The sequence below is a fragment of the Bombus fervidus genome, chromosome 17 (assembly GCF_041682495.2).
Source record: "Bombus fervidus isolate BK054 chromosome 17, iyBomFerv1, whole genome shotgun sequence".
Classification (NCBI taxonomy): domain Eukaryota; kingdom Metazoa; phylum Arthropoda; class Insecta; order Hymenoptera; family Apidae; genus Bombus; species Bombus fervidus.
Window position 1 is genome coordinate 499161 of NC_091533.1, and position 18042 is coordinate 517202.

An 18042-nucleotide genomic window follows, 5' to 3' on the forward strand; every position below is an offset into this window, starting at 1 on the left:
TTTTTTTACACCTGTAGCCGAATATAATATATATATATATGTAAACTCCCTAGAGTTCACGCGGGATAGGGACAATTTTTGTTTTACGGGTAGCACGACATTCTTTGTTTCACGGACAGAGCGACCCTCTTATGTTTTACGGACAACCATTTTTGAGAAGCACGCATTTTCCCGAACGGACGGACACAGAGTAACATTAGAGGCAGACAAGATTACAGAATAGTTATTTAAAATTTTGAAGAGTGACGTAGAAAGATCGGTAGCTCAGGACGTTGAAAATCGATTCTCGATTTTCAGGTAAACATTGTACAAAACTTGTTATTTCTCGTTTATGTACTTTATTGTTATTTATTGTTATAGACGGATATCAATTGTTGTTTATTTTTGTATTTTATCTAATTACGTTCATAATAAAAAAAACTCGATTTTCAGACTTCAGAATCGATCCCTGAATTATCCCAAGAATAACGATATTACATATATATTTGCAATAACATAAGATAGGTTGGTTTAAGTATAGATAAAGAACTATAGAATAAGAATGATGATGTAAAAACAGATCTTTTGTATTCTCCAAGGAAAAGCAATAAAGCATTACTATTTATACTATTTAATACTATATTACTATATTATTTAAGTTTCTCCTTAACAGCTTTTTTCTCTTACCAAATTCGAGATACAAGATATAACCTATCCCAGTTATATGATATACCCTGTATAATCACTATATTTTGCTTTGTAAAGATAACCTGTAGTGCTCAATCAGCGGCGAAATTTAAACAAATGTTCGCAAGTATGTAAAAATATTTAAATTGCAAAGTTATAAAAGGTTTATTTTATTATGATACGAAGAATTCATATAATCGAACCTATATCTTGATTTGATGGTGTATTCTGGATAGAAGTTTAAGATTAATTAGTAAAGATACTAACCTAAGTGCAAAATGCTTGCTGAAAGTAATGCCGTCCATGGCAATCGTCCCCAGTGTATGCTTTCTGCTCCCGAAAAGTAAAGAGCCAAACAAATTGGCCATAATAACGCCGCATTACACAACCCAATAAGAGAAAAGAATAAAGACATTTGACCAAATGTTGTTTCTCCTATGACTTTCTTAAACAGCACCTAGTTTAACATTATATTTCCTTCCTCATATGTTCCACCGAATTATTTTCAGCATTTGTTTAAAATGTATATTGTCAAATTATAAATTAGATGTAACTGATAATGTTCAAAATCATCGATCTCTTAGTATTAACTTTTACCTTGTAAACTGCCGAACCAGCTGCTGCCGATGTTGCCAAAACAACGCCACCTAAAGTTGGACTTCCAGTAATACCATCCATGTACGCTAAAAGTGCAATTCCAGTATTGCATAAAATCACTGCTACTATCTGCAATATTCATAATTGTCACATAACAATTTCATCGACAGTGTTAGTTTTATTAGGCAATTAATAGTTACAGATTGTAGACAGTTTCTATGAAAAACATCTACTAACCCTTACTCCAACAAATTGCTCATGAAGGATCACCCATGATAATAAATATACACAAGATACGTTGGTTGCGAAAAGTGCCATTACATCGGTAGCTAGTAGTATCCTGAGCGAATAAATATACATATAGTTTGTAACTACCCAGAGACCACAAAAAAGACTACATCTGATCAAAAAACGACCACCGGTAAATCCTTTGTCGCGGAAACCTCGTAAACTCTCTGCAATTATTTCAGATGGACTATTACATTTGATTCTTGCAGATTGGCAAAGGAAGTAAACTGGGAAGTAAAGAATTTCCCAATTTGTACAAAACCAGGTTGTGAAGAATGGAGCATTGTATGAAGCTGTCTGAAAAGATATAGATAAAAATTTCATGGTAACGTCGTATCGAAAAAATTAGTTACAATAATTCCTAAATTGCTAGAAAATGAATGCGAAACCAATATTTGTATACTATAATTATCATTTTATTCATACTTTACTCAAATATTATGTATTGCAATTCACAAACATTTTCTGTCAATTTATAATTGCTAAACTACTCAACATCTTTGTTTACTTCTGAATACTCGTAGATCTATACAAGAAAATATACTCGTATATTTTACGTACGTACAGTAGTAACATATGTAGATATAAATTCTATATCAGATCGGATAAACAACCAAATATATATAGATTTAATTGGTAAGCAATTGAAAAAATATGCTATTCGCATTATACCAAAAAAAAAAGTTGAATTTTTAGCAGGACATTGTATCCACCTACAGTAAGACTGTACAAAATTATTTTTGTTCAGAGAATATAAAAACTCTGGATTCGCTCGTCAGGTTACCAAATCTAAATATTTTTTTTTTTTTTTATTTGGATGTATTTTACAATCAATTCTCATTGAGAATTATAAGAAAATTATTTTGACGTGGTACTATAACGCGAATAATAAGTGATTATCGTACGTTTGATTCTAGCTGAATCTAATGTTTAAATCTAGAGGGTAATGTCTTTTTAGCCTGCGGATCTGATCCGTCGTGTCAAGTAATTGAGTAACTAGTGGCTTTTGGTGGTTGTTGATTCTTATGTTATATCTATTACTGAATTTGGATATTTCTTCTTTAACTGTAACTATCTTAAGATCGCGATGTATTATTTCGTCAGTGACATACCAAGGTGCACCTATTAAGGATCTTAGAGATTTTAATTTGAATCGTTGAAGAATTTCTATGTTGGAATTACTCGCTGTTCCCCATAGTTGGATCCCACAGGTCCAAACAGGTTTTAATATGGCTTTATATAACATTATTTTACTCTGTACGCTTAAGTTGGAACGTGTGCCAATGAGCCAGTAAAATGTTTTTAATTTTAATTTAAGTTGCTTAGATTTATCTAAGATGTGTCGTTTCCGTGTCATTGTTCTGTCCAGAATCATGCCCAGATACCTGACTGAATCTTTGTTTGGAATTGGAACATTATTTATGGTCACCTGTGGGCAAAATTGTTTTCGCAGCGTCAAGGTTATATGACTGGATTTATTTCCATTTATTTTGAAGCGCCATTTGTGAAACCACTTTTCCATAGAGTCGAGACCTCGCTGGAGAGTTGAGGAGGCAATTATCGGGTCTGAGTGGGATGAAGTGATGAGTGCAATCCCTTTTATGGGAAGCTCTTTAATAGCTTATCAGATCATGTCCCGATGCTTTTTTGGGATTTAGACGACGGATTAATTCTATGACTTCTTGAGATGAAAAAGGCTCAATAGGAGGAGACATCTGGAAGGTGAGTGTAAGTATTCAGATATTTCCGCTGCAATAGTGGAGGAATACGGTTTGAAAACATCAGTTAAGTAGCTTGCAAGCAAGTTGACTTTTTGTATAGGGCTACGCGCCCATCCTCCTTGCGGACAGCGAATTGGAGGGATTATTTGCAGAGGACGAGTGAGTTTCCTGGATGCCTTCCATAGTGAGTAGTTGGAGTCAGCTGTGGGAGACAGATTAGTAAGATATTTTTGAAAACAGTCATTTTTATCATTTTTAAGGATTTTAGTTAATTTTCTCGTTGCATTATTCAGCTTACGCTTGTCGTCAGGTGTTTTATGACTTTGCCAAAATACTTTGCCATGCTCAAGTCTGCGTTTTTCTATGATTTTTTTTATTAAGTAATGGTTTTTTTATTATGCTGGTGTTTAAATATTCCGTGACTGCATCTATATCTTCATTTGTCGTTAGAGGTATTAAGGCTGATGTTGAACGATTGAAGACTTCCCTAAAGAGCTGCCAGTTGGTGAGTTGGTTGTGAATAAAGCCATTAGGTAGATTTTCAATAATTGTTGAGTTAATTATTGCTATTACGGGTGAATGGTCTGAAGAGAGTTCCACAGAATATTTGATTTGAACATATCTTGACGAGATGTCTTTAGTTATCAAAAAATCTAATAAATCAGGTAGTTTGTTATTGTCAGTGGGCCAGTAAGTGGGTTCGTTTGTACTGAGGTAATCAAGTCTGTTGGTGTTTATACTGTTCAGTAGATTTTTTCCTCTTGCTGTGATAAGTCTACTGCCCCATTGGGTATGTTTAGCGTTATAGTCTCCTTCAGATATGAATCTATTGCCCAGGTCTTCGAGGAAGTTATCGAAGTCTTCTTTGGAAATACAATGTCTAGGAAGACAGTATACTGCTGACGTGATGATTGCACGATACCAATCTTCTATACCTAGGTTTGTAGCTTGGAGGTAGTCCTTCTGGAATGATGGAAGCTCATAGTGTTTTATATTGGTCTTAATGATAATTCCAGTGCCTTCGTGGGCCTTTCCACTGAGATGTTGAATATGATAAAAGTTATAACTGTTTATTTTCAGATAATTTTTATCAATGAAGTGAGTTTCAAATATAAGCATTACGTCAATTTCTTGTTGTTTTAGGAAGAGTCCTAGTTCATATTTATGCTGAGCTAGATCGTTGGCATTCCAAAGAGCTATGCGTATTGGTTTCATTTTAAGTCGTTTTAAGTAATGATAGCAAGTCATTGATTTGCTCTGTTTGTTTCGCGATTAATTTTTTAAGCCTATTGAAGTTATCCGTGTTTTGTAAACTAGGAACGCTATTTTGTGAATGATCATTGTAGATTTTCAGTCTGCTTTATTTTTCTTGAACTACCTGTACATAGGAGATTGGAGGAGTAGTGAATTTTTATGGAATAAGTACTTGGTTGATTAGGTCCTTAATTCTGGGTTTAAGGTACTTATTTTTGTACAAGGCTTTGTAGGCTGTGCAAGCTTTATAGTTCGCAGGATTTCTGAACTCTGCGTGGACATTGACGGAGAGGAAGTCCCGGTGAGATCCCAGATGAGGTATCTGGGTCTCACCATTGACAACGGATGGACGTTCGGTCCACATTTCGATCTACTGATCCCGAAAGTGACGGCAGCAGCCAACGCCCTGTGCGGTTTACTGCCGAACATCGGAGGAGCGGGAACCGGAGTGCGCCGCCTATATGAGGGTGTGATTCTATCGCGGGTCCTCTACGGGGCTCCCATATCGGCCGGAGATCTAATGGCCAATCGCCGCAGCCTGACCTTGCTGCGGAGGCTACACAGGACGACCGCTATACGTATAGCAAGGGGATACAGAACGATATCCCATGCGTCGGCATCCGTGCTAGCTGCGTCACCTCCGTTCGAACTAAAAGCCCTCACACTCCAGCAGGTGTACGATCACCTGAGGGATCCGGGCTCGGGCGACGGGGAAACGCAGCCCACCAATTGTGACCGGCAGGTCCAAGACGTCCGGAGGGAGGCAAAGCGAAGGTTATGGGAAAGGTGGCGCTCCCAATTGCTGGAGGAAGACACCACGCAGCCACACCGAGCCGTTCGCGCCATCCTTCCCAACTGGGAGGCCTGGAGGGACCGCGAAGGAGTCCCACTCACATTCAGGATGACGCAAGTACTTACCGGCCACGGCGTGTTCGGGGAGTACCTGCTAAAAATTCAAAGAGAGGTGACGTCCATCTGTCACCACTGCCAAGAGGAGGAAGATACGGCACAACACACACTGGAGCGCTGCCCAGCGTGGGAAGAACCGCGCCGCATACTACGCCTCACCATCGGCGATAGGCTAGCCCCTGAAGCGGTCATAGAGTCCATAACGAGGGGCCAACAGGAGTTAGCCGCCGTCCGCAACTACTGCGAGCAAGTAATGCTAGCGAAGGAGAAGAACAGAGAGAAGAGAGGCGACCCCGTCAGAGCGGTTCGCCGAAGAGAACCGATACGACGCCGCGCGACTGCGGCACCACCACTCATAGAAGAGCGCGACGAAGAAGCCGTCAGACTGAGGAGGGTCTGGGCTCCCCCTCAGACTCGCACGACGGTCTAGGGAATGCGGCACTAGGGGGGGAGTGGTCCCCCTCCCTTGCTGTCAACCTCAACCAGGAGGCTTCTCACAACAACAAAGGGAGACGACGACGAAGGAGTGTTGCGGTAGCAAATCTAAAGAAAGGAACCGGGATACTGTTTTAGTCGGTAAGAGTCTGACACTACCCGCCGCCCCCCAGAGGGCGGCCAGGTGTCCATGAGGATTTCCCCACGAAAAAAAAAAAAAAAAAAAAAAAATAGTTCGCAGGATGCTCTCCTTGATAGAGGATGCACTTCGCAGAAATTTCTGAAGATTTAGTGCGCTGATCTGTAGAGTGAAGACCTGCACATTTGACGCAGCGGTAATTGTAATTACAATATTTCTGTGTGTGGCCGTACCTTTGGCACCTTTTACATTGAACTATCTCTTTCTTTTTTTTATAAAAGGTGGTTCAATTTTTACTACAGAATTCACTAAACGGTTGATGTTATAGACTTCTTTATTATTTGCTTTAAATCAATAAAGAATAAGGATAGCGAGTCTTTTGTGATACTATGCCTTATATTGGTAGTTACTTTATGGCCATGATTTAAGAGTTCAAACTTCAATTCATCTAAGTTAGCTGAGTGGTGGATGTTGAGAAGTGCAGCACGAAAAGGTTTTTCTTGTTTCAATTGATATGTGTGGAAATTTGCGTTCAGGGTTTTCAGTAACTTTGTTAGTTTTCTATAGGAGTCTGGATTAGCCGGCAAAATTTTCACCTGATTATTTTTTAATTTAAGTTTGTAATCCTCTTTGTTAACATCTTTCTCGATAGACTTTATTTGAATGTCGATGACATCATCGGAGGAGGATCTTTTTGCGTATGTTGATTTGTTGATGTTTCAACTACGTCCATAAGTGGTAACATGGCTTGCTGACGACTCGTTCCAACTGGTGTTTACATTTTTTTTAACTATATCTAGTTTACGTGTTTTGCTGTTGTTTGTGTGATTTAAAAGGTGGGACAGATTATCCTTTTGCCACGAAGAAGGTAGAACAGTGCGGTTATACTTTTCCTCATGAGAGCCTAATCGAATTACTTGGGCCATCGTCCAGCTAGTTAATTCAAATTGAAATAACTAGTCGAGAGGCTATGATTTGGATTAAAGATTATAAGTGTCGGATTTTCCACGAGTAAGTTTAGTAAATACTTGGTTTATTTCTGTTTCAATTCACTTTAAACGGAAGATGGTCATTTATTGTATTGTAAACTTCACTGAGCACTAGACACACGTCTGCACGCTTCGGCATTCGACGACAGAATGAAAATCTAAATATAATAGAAAATGTGTAGGCAGATTTAGCCAGATATAGTTATGGAGAAAGAAAGCAGTATAGTGGCTTATGACCGTAAAGAAAGTTCCAGGGTTTAAGCGCATATGTTGGCCGCATAGCCTGCGAAACGACGTCCGAGGCCAGGACGTCGTAGAAGAATAAACCCTGAAGAAAACTTTCTCTTCCGAGGACCCCGACACATATAAAAAAGGAAACGTGGAAAAGCTCAACGTTCGATCGTTTGCGGAGAGACGCGATCGCAAAGAGGCGCGCCAACGAGAATCGTAAATTCCCATTACGATTTGCTAATCGACGCCACGAAATGATCGATCCCCTATTTCGGTTAGGATAATAGAGATGGTTGAATTGATACTAATACTTCATTAACAAATTAAAATATGCACTTTATTTCTAACAACTTCAAATACGACAAGTTTGCGAATGTATCGCGTGTACAAAGATTTGTGATCGCAAATTAAGATGTTGACGAGTCAAAAAAAGTAAAGCAATTCAAACTTCTGTGACGATGATGCCTCGAAAGAAAACTGGTGTGTCCAAGGGCACGAGATAAGTGGATTCGTTGATGACAATTTTTTGTTAGGAAACGGACAACTTTACTAATTGGCTAAGCAACAAGATTGGTAAGTGTGCTAGCCGCCCCCGAAAGAAAGTTGCTAGTGGGAGGCATCATACGTAAGAAAAACCAGATTTCCCGTACTTTCCCGGACTAAACAATAAATTTAAGGAATACTTCAAATTAAAAAGATATTTGTTTGGTCTAAAGGACCTTAACTAGATAACTGTAGAGATGTATGGTGGGTCCTTAAGCTTATTGAGTGTATGCAATAAAGATTTTTAGACATCTGGCAGCCATCTTGTCCGAGGGAAAGAGTACGCTTTGTGTAGCAGGCCACGGGACCTAACACTCTGATCACTAAGATCACTTCGTTCAGTTCAGTCCGTCAGTTCAGTCCGTCAGTTCAGTCCGTCAGTTCAGTCCGTCAGTTCAGTCCGTCAGTTCAGTCCGATCAGTATCGACATCGCATGAGCTCGACGTGCGTCAGGTTACGTAGTCCGACCTAAAACCACGCGCACTAGTCATCTAAATGAACATTGTTGAAGTTAAACACCGAGTGTTTTAATAACACCCTACACGTCCTCCACTTCAAATTGGTGACTCCGACGTGATCTGAAGTGAGAAGAGGTGCACGTGAACGCGACTTAAACAGTGTTTCCCCGAAACAGGTGTCTTGGAAATGATTAGCACCAACGGGGCTAAGCAAGCGACGAACATGAACGACAGCGTAGACGCGGTGAGTATGTCACGGATCAAATTTCTGTTTAGCACGTGCTACGCCAGATGCGATGGTCCTTGCGAGACTCCTCATAGTCTGGGCGCTAAGACTTATCTATTGTTACACTAGCCCGCAACAGGCCTAAGGAGATACCGTAAACCGAATCTGTTCAGTTTCATTTCTCTTCACATAAACATTTTCGGTTTACAGATGGTCCTCATGTTTGTTGCACGCTCTTAACTATTACGGAGAAAGCAGGTGTCTGGCGAGATAACAGACTTTTCCCATGAACAAGGATGCCCATATCTGGTTTTCTTTGTCTTTATAACTTCATTTATTAACCAATGGGCATCGCGGACCATTACCCGCACTTTTCTACCGAAAAGTGTGGACGACGAATCCGCGTTCTGAGTTCAAAAGGGCACACCCACACCGAGCTTTCTTCCTTGATGGTACGAGACAGGTCCGAACAGTCTTCTTGCGATCTTTTGTAATAAAAAAGCTAACTGTGACAAATAAACTCGATTTTATACCGAACCTTTTGTATTCACTTTAAAAATTACGCGACAAGTACATCGCTCCGTATACCGCAGTTCTTGATGCTGAAATCACAGTTCGAGACTACCCGCATTACCAGCGACAAGGCAAAATTCCACACCACTGCCGCGAATCTTACCGAACGGTATATATACAGCTAGTCCAGGACATACTCTTCGATTCACCGGAGACAGGGCGGTACGAACACTTGAAAAAGGAACTCATTAGAAGACTCTGACTTAAACAGTATAAGAGTGCGGAGGTTGCTCGAGAACGAAGAAATGGGAGGACGCCGTCCCAGTTCTACAGGGACTTGAAGAAGCTAGCACGCCATCAGTCTCGGAAGACCTCGTTCTGACGCTCTAGAAAAGCCGTCTTCCAGCAAATACGCAATGGATCCTGAACGTCGCGAAGGAAATAGGTGTAGACGTTCTGACTGAAATGGCAGACCGGACCACAAGATATGGCCCCAATCAGGACGAATAAATAGCTGCGGTAAGCGCAGGACGAACGACAGGGTAAGTCGATTGGAGACGTAAATTAGCGCGATGAACCTCAACAGTCGTCGCCGACCAAGATCACGTTCGAGACGCCGCAGATCGCGTTCCAGAGAAAGAGAGCAGCAGTCTGAGCTATACTAGTACCACAGAACTTTCCGTAACCGCGTAAATAAGTGCCATTCTCCCTGTAACTGAAACCAGAGAAACGCAAGCAGCCGCTCACAAACGCGGCGTGCAACGACGACTTCGTATCCCGCCGCATTTTCATGACAGGTAGAAGTTCGAAGATGTCTCTTTTCGTGGACACGGGCACCGACCTATGCGTTTACCCTTGAAATAAACTACGCGGGCCTGCGATCAAAGACGGATACGAACTGTTCGCGGCCAACGGGACACGCATCGCGACTTATAATACTATCCCGGTGTCCCTGAACCTGTCTCTTCGATGGGACTTCAAATGGCGTTTTGTAGTGGCGGACGTTAACACGCCCATCGTTGGAATGGACTTCTTGAGCTATTACGGGTTGCTGGTGGACCCGCGAAACAAATGCCTCATCGACACGATCACCAACCTGTCGTCAACGGGATAGCTGGCCAAGGCTGATACAGCATCGATAAAAACGACCATCAACGACGCCTGTTTTCGGACGAGGAAGAATTCGACAGGGCGTGGGACACCACATCGAGACCACGCCTGGACCTTCCATCTGCAGCAAACCTCGACGCTTCGCCCCCGACCGACTCAAGCAGGTGAAGGCGAAATTCGAAATGATGATGGAGCAAAAAGTGATACGACCATCGAACAATCTATGGGCATCACCTTTTATGTCGTTCCAAAGAAAGACGGAGGCCTACGACCTTGCGGCGACTACCGAGCGCTGAACACCCGCACCGTACTCGACAAATACTCGCTGCCGCACATTGGAGATTTCACGCAACATCTCCATGGTAAGCGAATCTTCACTAAGATCGATCTTGTCCGCGCTTACCAATCGCACCCGACGACGTTGATAAAACGGCGATCGCGACCCCGTGCGATTGTTCGAAGCCGCAAACACAATGTTCGAACTTCGAAACGCAGCACAAACGTGTCAACGATTCGTCGACGAAATCACGCATGGTCTAGATTTCGTATACACGTATATCGACGATTTCTTGATAACCTCGAAAGACGAGCAGCAACACCGTGAACACCTGCGTACGTTGTTCGAACGGTTAAACGATTATGGTGTGACACCACCCAAAATCCAGACATCTGGGGACATCGGACATGTCAATAACATTTAGTCATGCGATAGCAATAAGAAAAGACAATAGCCGGACTCCCACCTATAAGATATGTGGGTCACAATAAATAGATAAAAACCCCAGTCCTTTAGTCAGTAAGTCAGTCTGTACTCTGCAGTTAATAAAGTATACGAATGGGCTATTGCTCATTCGCCTTTTTATAAAACATCGTTATTTATTACGTGACAACGGTATGGTAATTAACCCTGTGAAATGTGAATTCGGCGCGAGCGAAATCACATTTTTAGGATACACGGTAAACGCCGACGGAATAAAGCCGCTAGCCAAGCGCGTGGAAACAATTATAAACGTTTCGAAGTCTGCAATCGCTAAGCAACTACGAAGGTATCTCGGTATGATTAACTTCTACCGACGTTTCATACCGAGGACAGCGAACATTTTCCAACCACTTAACGATTTACTAAAAAGTGTAAAAAAGCGCAATGCCTACGGGTTTTTCCAGCCTCACCTCGGAAGAAAACTTTTTCTTCCAAGGATCCCGGCAGATATGCCGGGTTATCATTATGGTTAGGATTAGGGACGTGTAATGAAACTTCACAGGAATTATTCATCGTTGTTACACAATTGAGGTAATGTTTATTAATACAAGTATGGATATTGCAGAATTGACAAGTGACCGCGGTAATTAGACACTAATGACAATGGCCTTAGGTTCGATAACGAATCCGCGGCCAACGGGATAACAAATGTACTTTTCTCCAAAGTTTAAATCGGACTCGACTTACTTTTCCATAGTACAAGTATCACTTGACTAACTCTTTATTGAAACGTGGAATATTAACCGATCGTAAAGACGTTATGTAACTGGCTAATGAGACCTCGCGATTGAGAAGAATCTTCCGTCACGATGACGCTGCAGAGGAAAACTATCATGGGGTGTGTCCAGGGACACGAAATCATTGGATTCGTCAAGGAAAGCTTTCGTTCGGAAAGTGAGGGAAATGGACGTTGCTCTTAATTGGTTAATTTCTATGTTGGTGGTTAGAGAAGGATGCTAGCCGCCCTTAAGAGAAAGTTGCTAGCGGGAAGCGTCGTTCGTGAGAAAAACAGATTTTCTGTATCTTCCCGTAATAAGTGATAGATTTAGGGACCATTAAGGCAAAGACTATTTGTTCGTTTGGAGAACCTTCAATCCTAAGATTTATAGCGGATCCTTAGACTAGCTGAATATATTCTGTGAGGATGTATCGACATCTGGGGACAGAAACCGTTGGAAAGTTTACTGTCGAGTGCCGCTACAATTTCTTAAAACTAGTGTAAGTGAAATAACTTCCTTTAAAAGTAGACAAAATAGAACGTTTACGCTTTGCAAAAGAAAGAATGTATTGGAAAAAGAAGTGGAGAAGGGTACTATTTTCAGACGAAAAAGATTCAACTCGGATGGTCCTGATGAGTTCCAATATTATTTTCATGACATAAGAAAAGAGACAATGTCAGCAATTCGACGACAGATGGGAGGAGGCAGCGTGATGGTTTGGGCCGGCATCGGTTATTTCGGCGAGACAAGTATCAAGTTTATCAATGGGAGAATGAATAGTGTCCGATACATAAATTTAATCAAAGAACAAATAAATAATCATTTCTGGACCTGGATTACATCTTTCAACAGGATAATGCATCTGTACACACATCAAGATTGGTCCAATCATATTTTAATGAAAATTGTTACGTCGCGAAGCTTGATATGGATCGTGTTTCTAACCATCTCTCGCGGTCCTCTAGAACGAATCGTCTCATCTTCCCGACGGGGCATACCATGTATCGACAAGCGTGTAACATCAACTACACCTCGATCTACATCAAAGACCGGGCCGCGCTTCGGAACCGCTGATGATAGAAATAAAGATGCGGCCGCACTCGGCGACAGTGTATGTCGGCGAGGCGAAGTGCTCAATGAACCTTCAATATCCCAACGGTCCTTTTGCCGAATATTCGAGAACGGCTAACAAACGCGTGGATAGTGGGGATATTGAGGGATGACAAAGAAAGAAACAAATCAGTTTTTAAAGGCGGAATTGTAAGAGCTTCAGTCTTAAAAAGTCGCTCCTAGAGTTCGGAAGTCAAGTGTAAATCAAGTGTGAAGAAATAAATTCTGTCTTTTTTTTATGTTTTTTTATTATTTTTTGTGTTTTTATATTATTTTACGTGACAAGCGCATGGTTGCCGCCCGGCCGCGAGTTCCAGAAACGTCGATTCGATCCGTTCTTTAATTTCACAAAGAAGTCGGCATACGTGATCATCGGCGCGAGCGATGGCGTGATCCGAGCGCGGAGGGGGTCGTCTCCCCGAGAGGACAAGAAATTTATTCTAGGGCAGTTAGTCTTTCTTCAGAAATCCTACCGCATACATCTTAAACTCTAACGGATAAAATCGCGAATTCAACGAACATCGATACATATCAAAGTCAAGTTCTCGGCGTTCTATCCATCAAATCGATCAATCTTCGGATTAATCAATTACTGTGCTTTCCGACCCGACGAAGTCAAACAATTTCCGTCGACGCAATAATTATTGTAGGCTAGTGTAAATAAATATATATATATTATATAACTGTGGATTTCAGTTATATTAAAAACCAATCACCCCTATTATCCCAAAAGAAATAAGGGGATCGCCCTGCTCGTGGTGTCGATTCGTGCAATCGTAACGGGAATTTACGACTCCCGTTGACGCGCTACATTAAGCGATCGCGTCTCCCCGCGACTGGACGAAAATACACTTGCTTCGAAGCTTCGGGAACATGCAGAGACATGAAATCGTCGGCAAAAACGAGAGGCTCGCTTTCTCGCTTTCGACCGCTATCAAACCGCTCTATGTTCTCACTTATACTTCTAGCAACAATTCATAGGTGGCGAGTGACATTTGATTGTAGTAATAAGCGTACATGTTACAGTGTTGCCATTCTCATATGCCCTCGCGAGTGCGGGTTTCGAGTTAGTGAATAACCCTGTATATAGATATATATGATAATTACCCTGGAAGTTTCTTTTTCATCCTATAAAAGTAATTAAAGAAACGAACGAACGGACATATATATGTATAATCAAAGGAAATAAAATAAACTAAATTATCTTTACGCATGTATAATACATACAGATAATTTGTACTATACACAATAGTCGGGAAATCGCATATCATAACTTTCTCTTTATCCAATGCTAAAACAATCGGAGTGTTTGTGAAGCATTCGTAGAGTATTCAAGAATACTCAGTGTAATCTCTACGAACTTTCGCACGCGTACGTCGTAAAGACATGAACAAATACAAGTTCCCACTTTCATTTGTTTGTTTTACTAGAATGAGGGAAATACCCTAAACCATGTCTAAACTAAACGCACCATGTGTCGTCCCGAAACTCAGTTTTCGTGGATTCATTATCAGACTATTCTTACACATCCTTCAATATTACTAATGTATCTAATTCTGGCTTATCATAATGCATTAATTTATTATTTGTTTCATAGAAACTTTATTTTAAGATGAACCATATTCAAAAATGTAAGAAGAGAGATTTGAAAATTGAATATACTTACATGTTGATGACGCCCTGTAATAGATGAGTTAGAAAACGATGAATAATTAGGAGTCTCGTATTTGTAAAAATACAAATATCTGATACAATGTGTTGCACCGACCCAACTTGCTGTGACACATATTGTAACGCACACTCCAAAATATATCTGAAATCATAATATACCAACATCTTAAAAAGTAATTAATAGATATATTTTTCAAATTCTACGTGCTATAAAAATCCATGTTCAATTTATGTATAAAATTAATCAAAACGACTTTTTTGTAATTTTTGTAAGTTTCATAAATCCGTAACATGTAGAGAACGAACAAAAAAGAATGAAAGTGCTTATCAGTCAGGATAGAAGAAATAAATAAGCAGTCAACATGTTTCTAAAAACTAACAAAACAATTGTACTCTAACAATATATAAAGCGCGATAAAATTAATATTATTATTATAATATTATAATAATAATATTATATAATATAATATTAACATGATTATTGATTATGGAAGAATAAGCTAAAGCTAAAATATTAGAATAAACTTCTCTTATATGAAGATTCATTCTAAAGTTTTCTGACCTTATAGTAAAAGTGACTTTAACCACTGTAAGAAAATGGTATAAAGAAATGAAATGATAGAATATTGTTATTTTTAAATTGAAAGGAGCAGCATAAAAGATTTGTTCATTTTTAAAAAGTAAGATTGCTTCAATCATATACATACATCCAACATTTCCTGTTTTCTCCTGTTATTACAGACAAACAAATAAATATTAGAAATCAATAGACCTTTTTCGCAGATTCGGCACAACAAGATGCGTAACAAGTGGATAAGGAGTTGGGCCTTTGTTGATAAATAACTGGTAGTACTGTCACATGAGGCTGAACTTGAGTTTGACCTGTATTGTGCCCTTGATTATCTACACTCCCTCCAGAACCAACTCCGCTTCTAGTTGTTTCCAAAGAACGACAACTCGGTGCAGAATCACCACATCCACCACTAACGCTACATCCTTGTTGCTGTTCACAGCCTACACATTTATATAAAATAATTATAATTGAAACAAAATTCTTTTCAAGGACGCTTACAATTCAAATAACAAACATCATGTAAACTAGTCTTATTATAGTTAAACTGAATTTATAATTTGATATGATAAGTATGTATGACGCAAGATATAAATTCTTTAAAATTTACATTATGCTATTTATAATATTTATTATATTGTGACTGAGTAAAAGATTTCTTTTTAATTTTAAATGACAATCGTTGTTGGTTTTCACGAAATTTTGTTTTCATGAAATTAGATAGTTCTTCCAAAAATATTTCATGTAAGGGACATACGCAAATGATTTTGTTACGAGCATTATAACATTATTCTACACTTTTGGAGCGGCAAAGATCTGCAAAAACAACAACTACAAAATTGACCTTGATTCATTATGAGGATCAAAAATTTCAAAGGATCCATGGGTCGCAATTTAACTGCTCTCTTGAAAGGAAAGGTTGGTTTTTTTTATATTTATTTATTTGGATTTTTTACAATTTATCCAGAAGGACATTTGGTAAAGTATTATATCTAGGTGGAAGTGAATAAAAAAAAAAAAAAAAAAAATATAGCATGTAGGTGGCTACCCCCAGCGATGAAAATCAACGACGATGAAAATCAATCCGATGTTTTAATTGTTCAACGTATATAATCCATTTACCAGGATTATTACATAAACAATTTTTTACGGCTCCAAAGGAAAAGATCCACTGGTATCAAAATTGGTAAACGAGAAGGCCACAAGGAAGGAACAGGTCTACATGCTATCTCCGATGACTCGAACATTTCATTCAAAATTTGATGAACTAGTCGATTAATGTGAGATGAAGCATCATCATCCGCCGATTCACCAACTTTTTGATGGTCTAAAGTCAATACGTAATTCTAAAGAGAAACTTTGACAGAATGCAGAAATGCGAGCCTAGGGCTACTTCAATGACGAGAAAAAAGAACAGAAGGAAGATATATAAGGAATATATATATGTCGGAGATGAAAGGACAACGGGGTCACCCGTTGGAATTGCTTGGAAAAGCCTCAATAGCATTCACGAAATAACCCAAACACAGTCATTCGAAACTTGAGACAATGAGCTTAGGCTCGAGGCGACAACCGGTCGCCGAGCATAGCCGCGGTCACGGGATGAATGTTTCACCTAACAGAAAAGTACCAATATTGTGAGACACACGTTGTATTAACAATCAAACCCTGGGCAAGAGCAATGTCGCGGTTATGCGAGTCTGCCTAGCAACGGTAACAGTTTGTTGGTATCCCAGGCCAACGTTAAACAAAGCCAACGCAACCGTAAGGAAAAGAAAGTTTCCTTTACTCAGTTATTCTTGAGATCTCCTTGGTGAGTGACATATCGTTTAGAGAGCAATATAAAGAACGTCATTGTGAGCGATACTTTTGAGTATAGAAATTCTATTCTGAGTTTAATAAAAGTGAGCCCGTGGACCGTGGATTCGCTATATCGAATCTAAGGTCATTGCCATCAGCGTCTAGTTATCATTGTTATTGTTCAAACATATTTCTTCTGTATTTGTGTTAATAAACGTTATCTTGATTGTGAAACTACAATGAACAATCCAGGCGAAGATTCTTTACACGCCCATAACCCAAGCCCCAACAACTCAAACCCGACATATATAATAATGGATCTGACATATCTACATGCAATAATAGATGCTATTTTTCCTATATCTGACTGCAAAATGTAAGCATATTATAAATAAAGTGAGTTCCGAAACTAATGAAACTTTAACATTTCCTTCCAAAACGGAATTGAAAAGAATTTCCAATTCTTTTCAAAAACCGACTGAGTTGCAACCTGTTGTTTCTTTGAAATCTTTTATCTTTATAATAATTAGAATACGATACAATATAAAATTGAATTTCAAAGTTAAGGTCAATTTTGCTGCTACTTTTTACAAATTTTTACCGTGTCAGAAATATAAAATAACGCTATAAGTGATCATGATAAATCATTTTCGAACAGCCTATATATATATATATATATATATATTTATTTATTTATATACATATATGTATACACAAAATAATATATGTATATATATTATTTTATCGACAATTATAATAAAGTATAGAAAGGAAGAATAAATATAATAGTTGTGCCTTTTTGTATGGAGAATTCAACTATGTAAATATTATACGAAATCTCGTCTCCACTGTAACAAACTTTTTGTTGCTTCTTGTTGCTACATATTGCAAAATATTTCCAACAAACAAACAATGCTTTACAGGAACTTTTTATTCACACTGAGATACCTAATCACAGGAATATTTGGGTTTTATTCGGTTTCAGACTAGCAACACGTATACGCTAAAGGAATATGTATTTGTTTCTGTTGCTTCGTGTTGCCGCATATTTCCCATTTTTTTTTAATCTTTACCGTTTCGAATGGAAACAGGCCACAAACGGCGGTTCTTGTTGTCGGTAACAGAAACACGAAAAAACAAAGAAACATTCGACGACAAGCTGCGATATTTTTAAGACATGGAACAGAACTTTTTACAAAGTACTATTTATTTACATATAATTCTCATAAACGTTCAAGTTACTTTACTTGTTTTCTTTCTTCGTAAATTACGAATCCATTGCTATATAAATTATTAGTATCACTACTACGAAAGAAAAAGTAATTGAAAGGA

General features: G+C 39.1%; 1 protein-coding gene across 5 annotated transcripts in view; it reads right to left on the bottom strand.

Annotated features, from left to right (window-relative positions):
- LOC139996213 (solute carrier family 35 member F3) overlaps positions 1-18042 on the bottom strand; it is a 52874-nt gene that overhangs the window by 30558 nt on the left and 4274 nt on the right. For all 5 annotated transcript variants that reach the window (XM_072020421.1, XM_072020422.1, XM_072020423.1 and 2 more), the window contains exons 3-7: positions 15112-15353; positions 14335-14481; positions 1501-1848; positions 1264-1392; positions 934-1123 (exon numbers count right to left, since the gene is read on the bottom strand). In XM_072020421.1, the coding sequence (XP_071876522.1) occupies positions 934-1123; positions 1264-1392; positions 1501-1848; positions 14335-14481; positions 15112-15353 (1056 nt within the window). The remainder of the gene's footprint in view (positions 1-933; positions 1124-1263; positions 1393-1500; positions 1849-14334; positions 14482-15111; positions 15354-18042) is intronic.